General features: G+C 38.9%; 1 protein-coding gene across 1 annotated transcript in view; it reads right to left on the reverse strand.

Annotated features, from left to right (window-relative positions):
- Positions 1-16,095, reverse strand: part of ANXA10 (annexin A10) — a 69,705-nt gene that overhangs the window by 2,543 nt on the left and 51,067 nt on the right. Inside the window, exons 6-11 of the mRNA XM_057724681.1 lie at positions 15,119-15,198; positions 4,590-4,643; positions 4,406-4,499; positions 3,650-3,745; positions 3,084-3,142; positions 112-234 (exon numbers count right to left, since the gene is read on the reverse strand). Of these exons, the coding sequence (XP_057580664.1) occupies positions 112-234; positions 3,084-3,142; positions 3,650-3,745; positions 4,406-4,499; positions 4,590-4,643; positions 15,119-15,198 (506 nt within the window). The remainder of the gene's footprint in view (positions 1-111; positions 235-3,083; positions 3,143-3,649; positions 3,746-4,405; positions 4,500-4,589; positions 4,644-15,118; positions 15,199-16,095) is intronic.

The following is a 16,095-nucleotide window of genomic DNA, read 5'->3' on the forward strand; positions in this document are numbered from 1 at the left end:
GAATATTTAACTTATTGGATTCCACAACGAAGTTAATTAAAGTAAGGCTCTTGTTTCAGTTTCAAAAAGGGTCAAATATGGGTGCAAATAAATCACGAGTAGGAGACTTACTTTGATATCATGGAAGAGGGACTTCCCGTATCTCTCTTTGTATCGTTTCCTTATGGTCATCAGGTCTATTTCACTTCTGGCGATTAGAATCCTGATCACCGTTTTATTATGGAAACCGAAGTCCTAAAAGACACAGCCAAGGGGAGAAAAACAATGAGGAAACAGCACCTTAAAGTCAATCTGTCTAAAATGGACCCACCCCTTTTCCTGTGGCCCTGTGCTCCTGGTCCTGTATCCCTCAAGCCCTGGCATCCCCACCCGTGAGCACCGACTCAGACTCCGCCTCCCCTCTGTGACACCCCCCAACACACACACATAGGGAAGTGGACCATCTACTATGCCCTGTAATTTCCGTCTCCAGGGTCACAGGCTTGATGCTGGTCCTTATCATTTCACCGGATTCTGCAATAATCCTCCCTTTTATTTTTAATTTATTTTTTTAAATTAATTTTTATTGGAGTATAGTTGATTAACAATGATGTGTTAGCTCCTTTTTTTTTAAAGATTTTTAAAATAAGTTTATTTATGGCTGCATTGGGTCTTCATTGCTGTGCACGGGCTTTCTCTAGTTGTGGCAAGTGGGGGCTACTCTTCGTTATGGTGTGCAGGCTTCTCATCATGGTGGCTTCTCCTATTGCAGAGCATGGGCTGTAGGCACGTGGGTTTCAGTAGTTGTGGCACGTGGGCTCAACAGTTGTGGCTCACGGGCTCCTGAGTGCAGTCTCAGCAGTTGTGGTGCATGGGCTTAGTTGCTCCGCAGCATGTGGGATCTTCCTGAACCAGGGCTTGAACCCGTGTCCCCTGCATTGGCAGGTGAATTCCTAACCACTGTGCCACCAGGGAAGTCCAATGTGTTAGTTTCTGCTGTACAGTAAAATGAATCAGTTATACATACACATGTATCCACTCTTCTTTAGATTCTTTCCCATATAGATCATTACAGAGTATTGAGTAGAGTCCCCTGTGCTATACAGTAGGTCCTTATTAGTTATCTCTTTTATATATAGTAGTGTGTATATGTCAATCCCAATCTCCCAAATTATCCTTCCCCCTCTTATCCCCTGGTAACCATAAGTTTGTTTTCTACATCTGTGACTCTGTAATTCTCCCTTGTAAATCTGGTCAACCTCCTCACTGTCTCCTGGGCACTGCATTTTAGGATGCAAACCTGATTGTGTGCTCTTTCTAGGTAAAGATTCTTGCTGGGTTGGGAGGTGGGTCCCAATGCTATTAGATGAACGTTGGTGTGTCTATGATGACAATTACATTTTTATTTTATTGTCTGCATATTATGGAAAACTGTAAAAATAAGAATTCCAGGTACTCGAAATATTTGATGATTTAACCTCCAATACTAAAAGATACACAAAAATCAATTTCTGTGTACTAGCTCCGAAAAGAATACCTTTTCACAAAGCAATTTCAAATTGTCTGTTCAAATGGAGTGCTGGTGACATCTAGTGGCCAAGAAGCACCAGCTAATTTTTGATGTCGGAATGTTTTGTGTATAACCTACTAACGAAATTTTCCATAATTTGAAGTGATGAAAATGAATGATCTAACCAAGTTTCCGTATTTAAGTTGTATGTCATTTGCTTAGAGTGAACTGGAGAAAAACAGAAGAGATTTTCTTTGGTGAGCGCTGATGCAAACAGCTTTTGACCAATACTTGACACTGGGGGGAGGTCCTCGTATATGAACACTCTGATTACTGGAATATACACTCCTCCTCTGTGCCTGCAAACTGTTTGTGAGTACACATACCTTCCTTTTCACAGACACACACAGCAAAGATACAGTTTTTATCTATTATTAGGATAGGTGGCCCTCACTTTGGGCATAACTGGAATCAAATAATGTGATTATTTTCCCAAGGTCATTCACAAGTGAAGCTTTACTCTTGTTGCTGGAGAAGGAAATGGTTGAAGTCATCCGAGAGCCTTGCCCAGTACACTTTTAAATAGATATTTGAGCGAGTCAACCTTTCTTCTTAGAAACAGAACAAAAAAGAAGCAGAGGACTGTGAGCATGGATCTCCTCCTATGTCCTGAGGATACGTGGGTTCTTGTACATAATAAAAGTACTTGTACATAAATAAAAATAAATCAATAAAATATTCCTGATGATTAGCGTGTTATCCAAGCTTGCTGGCTACCTCTGAGAATTTGGTCTATAACAATTACATTGAGGATAAAACACTCTGTCAAAATTATTGTACTACGGAACTGTTTTTAGTGATTTCCTTTGAGTTTTCAGGGCTATGGCCTGTATAGTGATGTGTATGAGACCTTTTCATTTTCTAAATATGTCTCATGCACATCGTGGATGAGATATGCATCCTCTCAGGCATGTAAGTGTTTGTTTTTTTTTTTTGAAAATGATGCACCGACGGATGTGCAGTTGACTAACGCCCGAAACTAAAAAGTGTTCTCACTTAATTACAAAAATCGCTTTAGACTTTATTGTTGTCTAGCTGTGTCTTTTTACATGGTTTTTAAAATAATACTTTATGTTTAAAAATAATCACTCACATTTTGTGTTTCTGAACTTCAGGAATGTAGCCATTTCTTACTGAGAGTTTCTAACGCTTTGACATTTTCTGCTTGATGCCATATGTTGTGTAATTGCCCGAGTATGAGGGGCGTGGTCTTCAGAAGCTGTAAAAGCCTTTGGACCTATCAGTTTCTCCAGATGCTAAGAAACGCTAAAGTACATCTCTTTGGGGAGATAGGCCCTAAGGAATACTTCTTAGGTACATCGGTTTGATACAGAAAGCAGAGCTTTATTTTTATTTGATGAGTCCATTTTGGTGTATATTTATTTCACTTAAGCATATTTTCTTGGAAATGAATATATTTGCATACAAATTCAAATATGGGAATCAGTTCTTAAATAATTGAAGTAAAACTAGTCCTTTGAGAAAGTAGACATGATTTATGGAGAAATTTTTAAAATATGTGGGTCATACTTACATGGATTGCACTATATAATCTGTAAGCAAAATAGGCTGGTTTGTCTCGAACGCAGAGAACTAGGAAAAATCAGAGAGAAAAGAAGAAAGTTTGGGAGTGACAGTACATATATTCTTCAAAATTTGGGAAACAATGAGACCACTTTCTTTTTTGGTTACAATCCTGGAAGGGTGATATTTTGTGAGTTCTCTGTGGGACCCCTCATTATACATTGTATTAAAATGTCAACATTTAGAACAGTGGTAAAACCATAACCTTCTTTACAAGAGAAAGGAAGTTACCATATATAAGATGAACGTAAAAATGTGAGATCCCAATCACCTGAGAATTCAAGGTTTCCTAGTATGAAAGTTGACAGCTATTAGGAAGGGTATTGGTTCATGAAAATTATCAGCTTGCCAGTTTAGTGTATTATATCAGTAGCTGATATAATTTTCCTCTACAGAGATAACATCCTGTCTAAATAATTAAATCCAGGCAAAAGTGACTCAGTCAGGAGCTTATTCATGCATCTTTAATTCGCAGAGCTAATCAACACTTATTGTACCAAATAAATGATTACTCACCAATTGCCACCAGCAGCTCTTGAAAGTATCCATCATAACATTCATTAATGGCATCTACTATGTCTTGCCCAGAAATATTTTGAAACTCCTGGAAAACTTCAACAGATTGATATAACCCAAAACGATTTTATGAATATTGTAAATTTAAAATGCAAATATTGATTGCTTATACAGAGTGAAGGCAAATAAAGTTTAGGGGTGCGTGTCGGGTTGGAGTAGGCCACCTTTTAAATTTTTTATAGACTTCTGTGTATTATATATACTAGAAAAAAACCAAAAAAGTAGCTTACAACATAAGGGAAACAGAAAGGTATAGCAGTTTGGGGAATGTCAGACAAAGCACCTCTAAGACCAATAAGGCAGCCTCACACAAACCACGACTTCAATAATAATGACCTTGGTTCATTATGGACTGGCTAACCTGTGTTCAGCGTATTCTTTTCAAGACAACATGTGATGAACCTAACAGGAAACAGGTAATATATGTAAGTTCTCCATCAAAAACAGGGATGGTTTCAAAAGGTTTAGTATTGAAAGGTCATGGAATTCAATTATTGGCAAAATAAAACCATAGGGGAACTTCATTCCTTAGCAATGTCATTAGACGAGGCGTGTCTGTATAAAGATAATCCAAAATAGATACCTTAGAGATAACTGGCTTTCCTCTCTTTATATGTAACCCCTCCCCCATTTTCCCAATTACTTGCTTTTTATTCTATAATCAGGGAGTAGCTGGAAAGAACAGAGGGCAGTTACCCAGCCACAGCTGCTGGTAGCTCTTGTTACACAGGATCATTTGCAAAAGCGTTTTGTGCTCTCCTGTCCTCTGCTGGCAAGCCTCCCACAGCACCTGGAACATCACAGGGCCACCAGGTAGCACCGCAGCCCCAGGAGGCCTGACCAAGGTCCCGCCGTCGCTCTGAGGGCAGATCCTAGTTACCATGGCGTCCTGTGCAGCCATGGCGGGGTCCGTGTATCCTTCCTCCCTGGTTCCCTGGGAAACAAGCACAGGTTTCCCTCTGGTAAGTGCTCTTTTTTTTAAAAAAACAACCCATTTAAAAATTGGGGGTGGGTTAAAGGTATTTTAAAGTCCCCCAAATGATGGACTACAACACATATTAAAAGTGATCATTTCAAAGATTATGTAATAACAAGGAACAACCTTCACAACAACTTTAACCAGAAATAACCAAATACACTACTGCGTTACAACAATATGCATTTTGGAAATATCACATATAGGTGTATAAAAACTGGATCAAAAACAAAGTTAGGCATTGTCTAGGCAGTAGAAATATGTATGGCTTATATATTTTTTTCTTTTTTTTTTAAGATACAGTTAACAGACAATAAACAGCATATATTTAGGGTGTACAATTTGGTATCCCAATCTCCCAATTCATTCCCCCCAACCCTCCCCACTTTCCCCACTTGGTGTCCATGTGTTTGTTCTCCACACCTGTGTCTCTATTTCTGCCTTGCATTTCCTCTTTCATAGTTGTTAGCATTTGCCTTATGTATTGAGGTGCTCCTATATTGGGTGCATATATATTTATAATGGTTATCTCCTCTTCTTGGATGGATCCCTTGATCTTTATGTAATGTCCTTTCTTGTCTCTTGTAACATTTTTTATTTTAAAGTCTATTTTATCTGATATGATTATTGCTACTCCAGCTTTCTTTTGATTTTCATTTGCATGGAATATCTTTTTCCATCCCCTCACTTTCAGTCTGTATGTGTCCCTAGGTCTGAAGTGGGTCTCTTGGAGACAGCATATATGTGGGTCTTCTTTTTTGTATCCATTCAGCCAGTCTGTGTGTTCTGGTTGGTGCATTTAGTCCATTTACATTCAAGGTCATTATCGATATGTATGTTCCTATTACCATTTTCTTAATTGTTTTGTTTTTGTTTTTGTAGATCCTTCTCTTCTCTTATGTTTCCCGCTTAGAGAAGTTCCTTTAGCATTTGTTGTAGGGCTGGTTTGGTGGTGCTGAATTCTGTTAGCTGTTGCTTGTCTGTAAAGCTTTTGATTTCTGCATCGAATCTGAATGAGATCCTTGCTGGGTAGAGTATTCTTGGTTGTAGGTTATTCCCTTTCATGACTTGAAATATATCATGCCACTCCCTTCTGGCTTGCAGAATTTCTGCTGAGAAATCAGCAGTTACCCTTATGGGTAAGTTCCCTTGTATGTTATTTGTTGTTTTTCCCTTGTTGCTTTTAATAACATTTCTCTGTCTTTAATTTTTGTCAGCTTGACTACTATATGTCTTGGCGTGTTCTCCTTGGATTTATCCTGCCTGGGACTCTCTGAGCTTCCTGGACTTGGGTAGCTATTTCCTTTCCCATGTTAGGGACGTTTTCAACTATAATCTTCCAATATTTTCTCACGTCCTTTCTCTCTCTCGTCTCCTTCTGGGACCCCTATAATGCGAATGTTGGTGCATGGTGCATTTAACATTGTCCCAGAGGTCTCTTAGGCTGTCTTCAGTTCTTTTCATTCTTTTTTCTTTATTCTTTTCCGCATCAGTGATGATCACCATTCTGTCTTCCAGGTCACTTATTCGCCCTTCTGCTTCCGTTAATCTGCTATTGGTTCCTTCTAGTGTATTTTTCATTTCAGTTATTGTGTTACATATTTCTGTTTGTTTGCTCTTTAATTCTTCTAGGTCTTTGGTAAACTTTTCGATCTTTGCATCCAGTCTTTTTTCAAAGTCCTGGATCATCTTCACTATCATTATTCTGAGTTCTTTTTCTGGAAGGGTGCCTATGTCCTCTTCATTTAGTTGTTTTTCTGGGGCTTTATCCTGTCCCTTCATCTTGTACAAAGTCCTCTGCTTTTTCATTTTCTCTATTTCTCTGTGGCTGTGGTTTTCAGTTCTGCAAGACGAAATACTGCTGATACTGCTTGATGCTGCTGTCTGCCCTCTTGTGGAGGAAGCTATCCGGGTAAGTGCTCTTGATTGACAACTCATGTGAGTTTATTGGGACACACATCTTTGAAACACCAAACATACTGGAGATTCCTAAGAAAGTTCTATCATTAGTTGGAGTTAGCCTACATTTCTTGGGTGCTTTATGAAATGAAGATCTTTTTTTAAAAATGTGGGTACTTTTCATTTTTTCTTTGCAGCCAAGGCAATCTTTCAAAGGAGCTGACAAAGTTTTCACTTTTCCAGTTCCCTGTGCAGTATCTTCTTCATGCTTCAAACAGGGTCCACTGCCTGGCCGGATGGTAGAGAAGGGATTTAACATTGTCAGAAGGAAAATGCAGAGAGAAAGCGTGAGTTGATACTCAACCTCTGACCTGTAACATCACAAAATAATCATGAAATCCAGATTTTGTGCAGTGAGAGTGTTTTGTAAATTTGTTTCACTCCTGCATCTTTATCATGTAAAGAATGACAGATGTGGCCATGTTGACCTATGAGATGTCAGTTCCAACAGGAGGGAAGGAGGGTTCACCAGTGCAGGACCCTTTGGTCCCTGAGGGTTGTGAGGACAAGGGGGCAGAAAGAGGTAGGAGAGACATGATGAGACAGTTTATTTAAACTTTCCTTTGGGTCAAGATCTGGAGGAAATGCTTTTTTTTAAAAACTTTGCTGGGAGACCACTGAGTACACTGTCTTCTGCTCCTGTTGTCTTTTTGGACTCTGGAAACGAACCCAGTGACACAACAAGATTGGACAGGGGAGGTCCTGAAGACACCTTCCTGAATTCACCGCAATCCCAAAGTAGCAGGAACGGGTCCCAAATTTCTCGTCTGCTCCTGATGGAGGAACTCACCTGCTGGCTAAGAAGCTGGCGGGGGAGACTGACAGATGGACTGGTTTATGGCCACAGCAGGGCAGACCCTTCAAGCAGCCGATGGCTGTGAGACAGACCACAGTGGCTGGAACCATGTAGGAGACACAGCTGAACGTGAGTGGGAGTCTTAGGTTCCAGTGAGAACAAAGGTGAGGCCAAACTATCATGAAAGATTACTTGGTTCTGACCAAACTGAGACAGAAAAAGGGATATAAGTGAACCAGCTCTTCATCTTCCCAGTGGGATTTGCCCTGATCAAGCTGTGCAGGCAGCATCCTAACCTAGCCACACCCCCCCACCCCCCGCCATGTCCTTCATCACCTAGCATGCTGTGAAATGCACCAATTGTTAGACTTCTCCTTAACTGTCTGCATCCCCCCACCACAATGCAAGCTTCTTAACATTGGACTCCTTGTCTCTTTTGATAAGTCCCAATCATCCTTGGTACCTTTGTAGGTGTTTGATACATACTCCCTGAATCTATGCTAAATGAAGGAAGGAAAGTTAAAGACATAGCTTTTATTTTTTATGTCCTTTTTTTAAAAGACATTTCTTTTTCTTCTTTCTTTTTAAATTTTATTTTATTCACTTATTTGATTGTGCCGGGTCTTCGTTGCGACAGGCAGCCTCCCTAGTTGCAGCTTGCCTACTTCTTAGCTGTGGCATGTGAATTCTAGTTGCAGCATGCATGTGGGATCTAGTTCCCTGACCAGGGATCGAACCTGGGCCCCCTGCATTGGAAGCTCTGAGCCTTAACAATGGAGCCACCGGGGAAGTCCCAAGAAATATCTTTTAGATAGCAGAATTTAAACACCAGTTAGTAGAAACGGGAAGATGTGCTGGATCATTGAGGTGTTTTTTGTGATTTCCAATCAAACGACATGGCTAAGCAAGTACCTACCCTTGCAAAGTTTGTGAGAAATATTTAAGAATTTTCTGCAGTTCTGGGTATCTGAAATCTTTTTGAGAGAAGATTTTTGGACATTTACTTGAAACGGTGCCCATCTGTTTACTTCTTTGTGCAGTTAATTGCCAAAAGCACTTTAAGCGGACTAGTAGATTTAAAAAATGTGAATCAGTTAATGTGTGACTTAGCTTGTCCCACCAAGTGGATTTTGTCATATAAAAAGCCTAAGACAGTGGCCTGTTAGGTGATGTAAATCCCAGGGAAATGGCATAAATGAGAATTGGGGTTAGGGGCAAAATCAAAATGTGAAAGGAAGAAATTAAGGGAATTAAAATCCGGCTGGAAGTGTTTGGAGCAAAGTGGCTACAGGTGGTCCTCAGAGGCCTCAGGGCACAGCTTGAAGAAGCATCACAGGGAGACTCGTGACAGCCGAGATGAGCACACTTTCCATTCTTTCTCTCCGTGGAAAGTTTTGTCACCTGCAGTGTGATGCGCGCATACGGACTCATTAATCTCTCAGTGACTAATACTTCATTATTTGACAGATAATTAGGTCTCCTGTAAATCTGGTCTAATAAAAGCACAGCGAGTTCTGTGAGTCAGTTTAGTAACTGGCATCAGTTTCCAGGAAGGTGTCCTGGTTGAGTGCTTTTCTTATGAGAAGTAGCCCTGTCGGAACATTCTTTATAGATTAAGTTAAAGCTCTTCTTTCCCGGGAAATAGGACCATAATTTAAATACTTCACGTTTCATGAATACCTTAAAGCTTCCAATTCCCTCAGTCTCTATTAATTCACAAAACAGAGGTGTGTCTGAATGTTCACGATGTCAAAAAGATGAAAGCCACGGACCGTCTCTGCTTTGATTCTGAAAGTGAAGATGCAGCGGGAGGAGGAGGAGGAGGATGTGATTCTAACTGTTGAAGAATTTTAGAACGTGGGCACTGGAAGGGAACCGAGAGCAGAATGGGTTCACTTCCCTTAATTTACACGGTAAATCCCTGGAATCTCAAGAAAGCAAAATCATAAACCCAAGGACACACAACTGATTTAGAACCAAGAGATAAAGATACATAGATATACACCTGGTTGTTTTAAACAGAGTATCTATTTACCTGTCTATCTATCTATCATGTATCTATCTATTATCTAGCCATCATCTATCTACCTGTCTACTTGTCTATCTGTATCTCTATTATATCTATGTATGTATGTATCTATCAACCTATTATTTATCTATTATCTATCTATCTATCTATCATCATCTATCTGTCTATCTATTATCTATCCGTCATCCATCTACCTGTCTACCTATCTATATCTCTATATGTATGTATTATGTATACATCTATCTATCATCTATCTATCATCTGTCTATCTATCTATCTATCTATCTATCTATCTATCTATCTATCTAATCTATCAATCATCTAGCTATAGAGAGAGATTAGGGCAGAGAGAATAAGGATTTCAACTAGAGGGTAGAAAGGACTTGGCCACATGACAATGCCCCTCAGTTATCTGGCTGGAACTCATCAACTCTTTTTGTAAGATGTCTAGATAGAATCTCTGAAATGGTGTACTCCACAGATAGTGATCAGAAGTGATGGCTTCTTCAATTCTCTAATTAACTCTACATCTTTCTCCACTCTTCTAGATTTACTGATCCAAAGCCTAAACTAGGAATTCCAAAGTGAAGAGTCAGTGGTCAGATTTCAAAGTATTCAAACATCCATGAAAATTATACATTTTACTAAGCATTCCATAGGACTCCTGATCTTGAAATGTAAGTTTTTTACTTCCATTTTCAATTATGAGTTCAGTGCTTTCTTTGAAATTTGTATTATACTCGTAAAGTGTGTTTCACATTTTAAGGGGAATATACTCTGAAACCTTATAAATACATAATATTTCAGTAAACCTCATTAATTTTCCTTGACTTCTTATAAAATCTAGGTCTCTCTTCACCATCATTTTTGATATTCTATGTTGAAAGGACAATTTTACTGCTCTGAAAAGCTATTTCAAAGTTAAACACACACACACACACACACACACACACGTAAGTTCCAACTCTAAAAATTGAACTTAAGAAGTAATACTTCATCCTGTAAAGTCATAATCCAAATTAGGTGAAACCCAGTGATAAAATAAATTGTGTATTATTTTAAAATATGTGTGTCTATACAGATATTATATATACAAATACACATCCTCATATTTGTACTGTATCAAAAATAAAGCATTATTGTCTAATTTCAGGAAAAAGGAACTGCAATTGTGCACCAGATCAATAGCCGTATTACATCAAGGGACAATATTGTTCACTGATTTCTTTTTCCCCTTGTGATTTATTTTCTCTCAAGTTTAATTTTCAGAACTGTGTGTTTTTCCTGAAATATAAGAGCTTTGCTTTATAAAAACACACTGAAATCCTGATTCTTGAATGTCAGTTACTTTTAGAGGGTTTGTAGCTCAACCTTTGAAGAGGTGCAGATTCTGAGAGGTCATGTGAGTACCTGATCACTGGAATTTTACCAAATAGAAGTAGAACTGGAGCGGATCAGAAGAGATTGAAGGTGGGAGCAGTCATATTTAGCAGCGGATGGGGAGGTGTGGTGTCTTGTGGCTGTTTTCAGGTTAGTCCCTCACCCAGCAGATGTGAAACATCAGGCCAGCCACGGAGCCCATCTGAGCTCCCAGGGACAGGGATGCAGCCAGCCGGCTCCCCTGGGGAGCTGACTCTGAGATGGAGACCAGCGGGTGTCTTGTTATTATTTTTTTTGCCTTAAAAAATTCAATGATGTATAGTTGATTTACAATGTTTTGTTAGTTTCAGGTGTACAGAAAAGTGATTCTGTTATACATACACATATTGCAAAGGTACATGCATTCCATTGTTCACAACAGCACTGTTCACAATCGCCAGGACACGGAAGCAACCTAAATGTCCATCAACAGAGGAATGGACAAAGAAGATGTGGCACATGTATACAGTGGAATATGACTCAGCCTTAAAAAGAATGAAATAATGCCATTTGCAGCAACGTGGGTGAACCTAGAGATTGTTATTGAGAGTGAAGTTAAGTCAGACAAAGACAAATATCATATGATACCACTTATGTGTGGAATCTAAAAAAATGGTAGAAATGAACTTATTTACAAAATGGATGTCTTGTTATTATGGGATGTGCTGGGCATCAACTGTGGATGCGAGAGAAAAAAAGCCACATTTGGAAGAAGGGGAGGCGGGACCATGACATAGGCCTAGTGGAATGCAAAATAGTCCTAATGAAATACATTTTTGTCCTACTAGAATACTTATATTTTTCTTTAATAAATTGAAATAATTTCTGTTTGGGTACTAGGAAAATAAAAAAATGTTTGCTCTTAAGGTGCAGCTCGTGGATTTATAATGGGACTGTTGGATTTACCCTATTGGGGGCAGTACTAATGTCAACATGAATTTCTTTTTTTTTTTTTTTTCCTTAGGATCTTTTTTATTTATTTACTTATTTATTTATTTATTTTTTTGTGGTATCAGTAATTCTTGTTTTTTCCTTTAAGAACTTTTATTAATATACAATTGACATACAATAAACTGCATATATTTAAAGTGTAGAATTTGATATTTTTTTCCTTATTAGTAATGTATATATGGCAATCCCAATTTCCCAATTCATCCCTTCTCGACACCCTCCCGCCCCCCCCCCCCCCCACTTTCCCCCCTTGGTGTCCATATGTTTGTTCTCTACATCTGTGTCTCTATTTCTGCCTTGCAAACTGGTTGATTTGTACCATTTTTCTATATTCTGCATATATGTTCAACACGAATTTCTGACTGGAAACTTGTTTTAATTTACTTTATGGAGTGCCAGTCCTAGAAAACCAAAAGATGATGACCCTTCTGCATGGAGAGGATGTTTTAATTAATCTTACAACATTTAAAAGTTAGAAAATATTCAACTGACATGTTGCCAAGATTATTTTTATATTAATGATTATTAAAAACTTTTTATTCCTATAATGACTCAACTTCTGTTACAAATTTAAATAAGCTTATTTCTACAACACCTTACACAGAAGTCTCAAGTTAAACGAACCTATCGATTCTCTGTTGCTGTTCTCATCCTGGAGATTCAAATCCTCAGAATAGGACTTGAGGAACTGATATGGGCAGTTTTATGAACTATGCACGCCACTCAAATGCAAATTAAACCACAGCAAACCAAAGTAAACAAGAAAGCAAATTCTTGATTTTGTTTTTACAAATAGAAAATTTTACTTTAATTGAAAAGTCAATGGATTTGCTCAGTCCTATGCCATTTTTTTCAAATGAACAATTTGAAGAAATCCAACCAGCCCGGGTCAACAATGTCTCCTCCGTCTGAGGCAGCTAATACTTTCTCCCTTAGGAATCTTTCCTTTTGGATTTCTTTATTCCTAATTCAAAACTGACAGACTTCCCTGGTGGGGCAGTGGTTAAGAATCTGTCTGCCAATGCAGGGGACATGGGTTTGAACCCTGGTCTGGGAAGATCCCACATACTGTGGAGCAACTAAGCCTGTGAGCCACAACTATTGTGCCTGCGTGCCACAAATGCTGAAGCCCAGGTGCCTAGAGCCCGTGCTTCGCAACAAGAGAAGCCACCACAATGAGAAGCCCAGGCATTGCAACAAAGAGTAGCCCCAACACACAGCAATAGAGAAAGCTCATGTGCAGCAAGGAAGACCCAAAACAGCCAATAAATAAATAAATAAATATATTAAAAAATACCCAAAACTGACGATAACTTGGGCACAAAAAAAAGAGTAAAAGAAATTAAAATCCTGTTTCCTGGCAATGAATGGAATTGTTAGTTTGTGTTCCAATCTGGCTGATAAATGTATTCATTCTTTAAATTATAGAGAATATCGTGAAGTGCAGTATAAAGTTTTTAATCACAATAAACACACATTAAAGGACCACACCTGCTGTGTTTGGTTGGATGTGTTAATCCACCCTGAATGAGGAAGAGAGCAAAACTGCACAATCGGAAAAGAAGGAAAACGAAGTAGTCATTTAAATTTGCACACTGCTGTTGATATTTTAAAGGACAAAAACCATTATCATTAGTCATTTTCTCATTTTAACTCTTTTGTGTATACAGACTAGTTCTAGTCAGAGTAGAAACAATTCTTAATTTGACCTTTGTTGTGTAAAGTAATAAGTAATAAGATGTTATGGAAAAACCCAAATGAAGTTTTTGGCCAAACCAATGCAATACTTTAACTTCTGAAATAAAGCTGTTCATTTTTTTTTTTTTAAACAAAGCTTTGTAGAACTAAAAAAAAAAAAATCTCTCTAGGTAAAGATTTGAACCTGCAGTTTCAGCAAGGAAAATTAGCATATGGTTGTGGGTCTGTTTTCTGGAGTGGTTGGGAGATTTTCTGTATTTTTTTTCCTGACCTGATATTCCCTCTCCTTCCTTCCTTCCTCCTTCCTTCCTTCTTCCTTCCTTCCTTCCTTCCTTCCTTCCTTCCTTCCTTCCTTCCTTCCTTCCTTTCCTTCCTTCCTTTCCTTCCTTCCTTCTTTCCTTCCTTTCTTTTTCTTTCCTTCTTTTATAAATTTATTTAATTTATTTTATATATTTTATTTTTAGCTGTGTTGGGTCTTCGTTGCTGTGTGCAGGCTTTCTCTAGTTGTGGAGAGCAGGGGCTACTCTTTGTCATGGTGCATGGGCTTCTCATTGCAGTGGCTTCTCTTCTAGAGCACGGGCTCTAGGCACGTGGGCTTCAGTAGTTGTGGCACATGGGCTCAGTAGTTGTGGCTCGTGGGCTCAGTAGTTGTGGCTCAGGCTCAGTAGTTGTGACTTGTAGGCTCAGTAGTTGTGGCTTGTGGGCTCTAGAGTGCAGGCTCAGTAGTTGTGGCACATGGGCTTAGTTGCTCTACGGCATGTGGGATCCTCCTGGACCAGGGCTCAAACCCGTGTCCCCTGCATTGGCAGGCAGATTCTTAACCACTGTGCCACCAGGGAAGTCCCTCCCTGGTTTTCTGTTGTCTTATAACCTGGGCTGAAACATCAAGAGATCCATCCACTGCTCTCCTTGCTAAAAGATGGCTAGTTGGCAATCTGAGAGATAACACAGAGGAAACGTAATAGCTTTCTAGCCTAAATTCAAGCCCCTTGCTTCCTGCTGAGTCCTCTCTCTCTCTCATTTCCTCCATTACTTTGTCAGGTACTGAGGGTGTGTCTGATTGATTTGGTCAATACAAACTCGAGACGATGGAATTACAGTTGTAAAGAGAGGGCAAGAAGGGAAAATGAGTTTTTATTTTCAATAATCCAGATTCTCTTAATTTGAAGTCATAAATGAGGCTCCTGGATCCCTGTATATTGTACCTTCATCTGGTGATTCTGATTGTTCACCTACGGATGGGGCCCTGGGTTCCTGGGGCCTTACTCATTCTCCTAATTATAAAGGTAATATTTTTAATCTGTTAACTCTCTCATAATATATAATTATTTATGCATTTATCTATAATTATAATCATTTTACTTATAGTAGGTTGTTTTGAGAACAGAGATGCTGTATTATTTATATTTGTTTGTCTCTATATCCAACCCAAGTTTCTATCATAGTGCCTTGAATTTAGCTGGTATTTAGTAATTGTTATTGTACACTGGGGTAAACTGGAGTTTTCTGTCCTATTTTTCGAAAACAAAACATATCTATTTTTTAATAGGGCAGAATGGTGTGAATTTTGGAATTTCATACCTGGACCAAGTTCACGAGCGTATCTCTGAAGTGTCCTGAGGTCTCTGAGTAGATGTCCTCCTGCAGGTCGCGGCTGTATTCTGGGTAAGAGAACACCCACATTGGAGGGTTGGTTTATGATAGAAGCACGACTGAATGTGCTTGTATAAGTCAGTGCTACTTCCCTGGTGTGAGTGGAAAGTGAGGAGACATACCTAATCTGCTGACATTTCTTGGTCTTTTACCACCTTCGGCTCACACGAAGCCAATAAACAGTCCACCCAGGAAAACTGATACCAATGGTAACATAGACCTAGGTCTGTCTTCTTAAAAAAAAAAATACTATCTCTATTCCAAAATTGACAAACAGCACTGAGAATCATTTCACATTCTGTGATCTTTAAAATTCAGAGTTCTGCCTTCTCTTTCCTTAGACCACTACCCAGCCCACACTTCCCCAAATCTTTGTCCTGTTTTAATATTTTCAGTGAAGGGTCTTACTTCACTCCCCTTGGGAAAGTCTTGTTTTTATGTGAATGCAATAGAACTGATTGGAACATTTCCTTGCGGTTCAGTGTCACATGATACATGATGCAATGGGACTTAAGGCATTAAGCCTTTTTAAAAACGAAAATAGTTAACCTTTTCACTTTTAACATGAGTAAAAATCTGATTCTGAGGTGGATCACAGGGATTATGAGGTTTATGCAAAGTGAAGTAGTTGCCCATATTTGTAGAATTTGCTGAGCAATCATCGCTCTTTGCTTTGTTCTGTCTTTATACCTGGTCCCACCTGGGTAAGAGATAAGATGCTCCCTGAGCCACTGTGCCCAGCATTTGCTATCCTAATGTAAACCACCCACCTCATAGAAACTTGTGATTATTTTCCTGGAAACTTTGCTTAATGTGATTGTCTAGGGATTTATTTTTAGTACCCTAATCATCAATTCTACTTAGTGTAGTGAATCCATTAGTCTTGAGTGAGAGAGATTTCACAT

Source organism: Hippopotamus amphibius, chromosome 2, assembly GCF_030028045.1.
Source record: "Hippopotamus amphibius kiboko isolate mHipAmp2 chromosome 2, mHipAmp2.hap2, whole genome shotgun sequence".
NCBI classification, from domain to species: Eukaryota; Metazoa; Chordata; class Mammalia; order Artiodactyla; family Hippopotamidae; genus Hippopotamus; species Hippopotamus amphibius.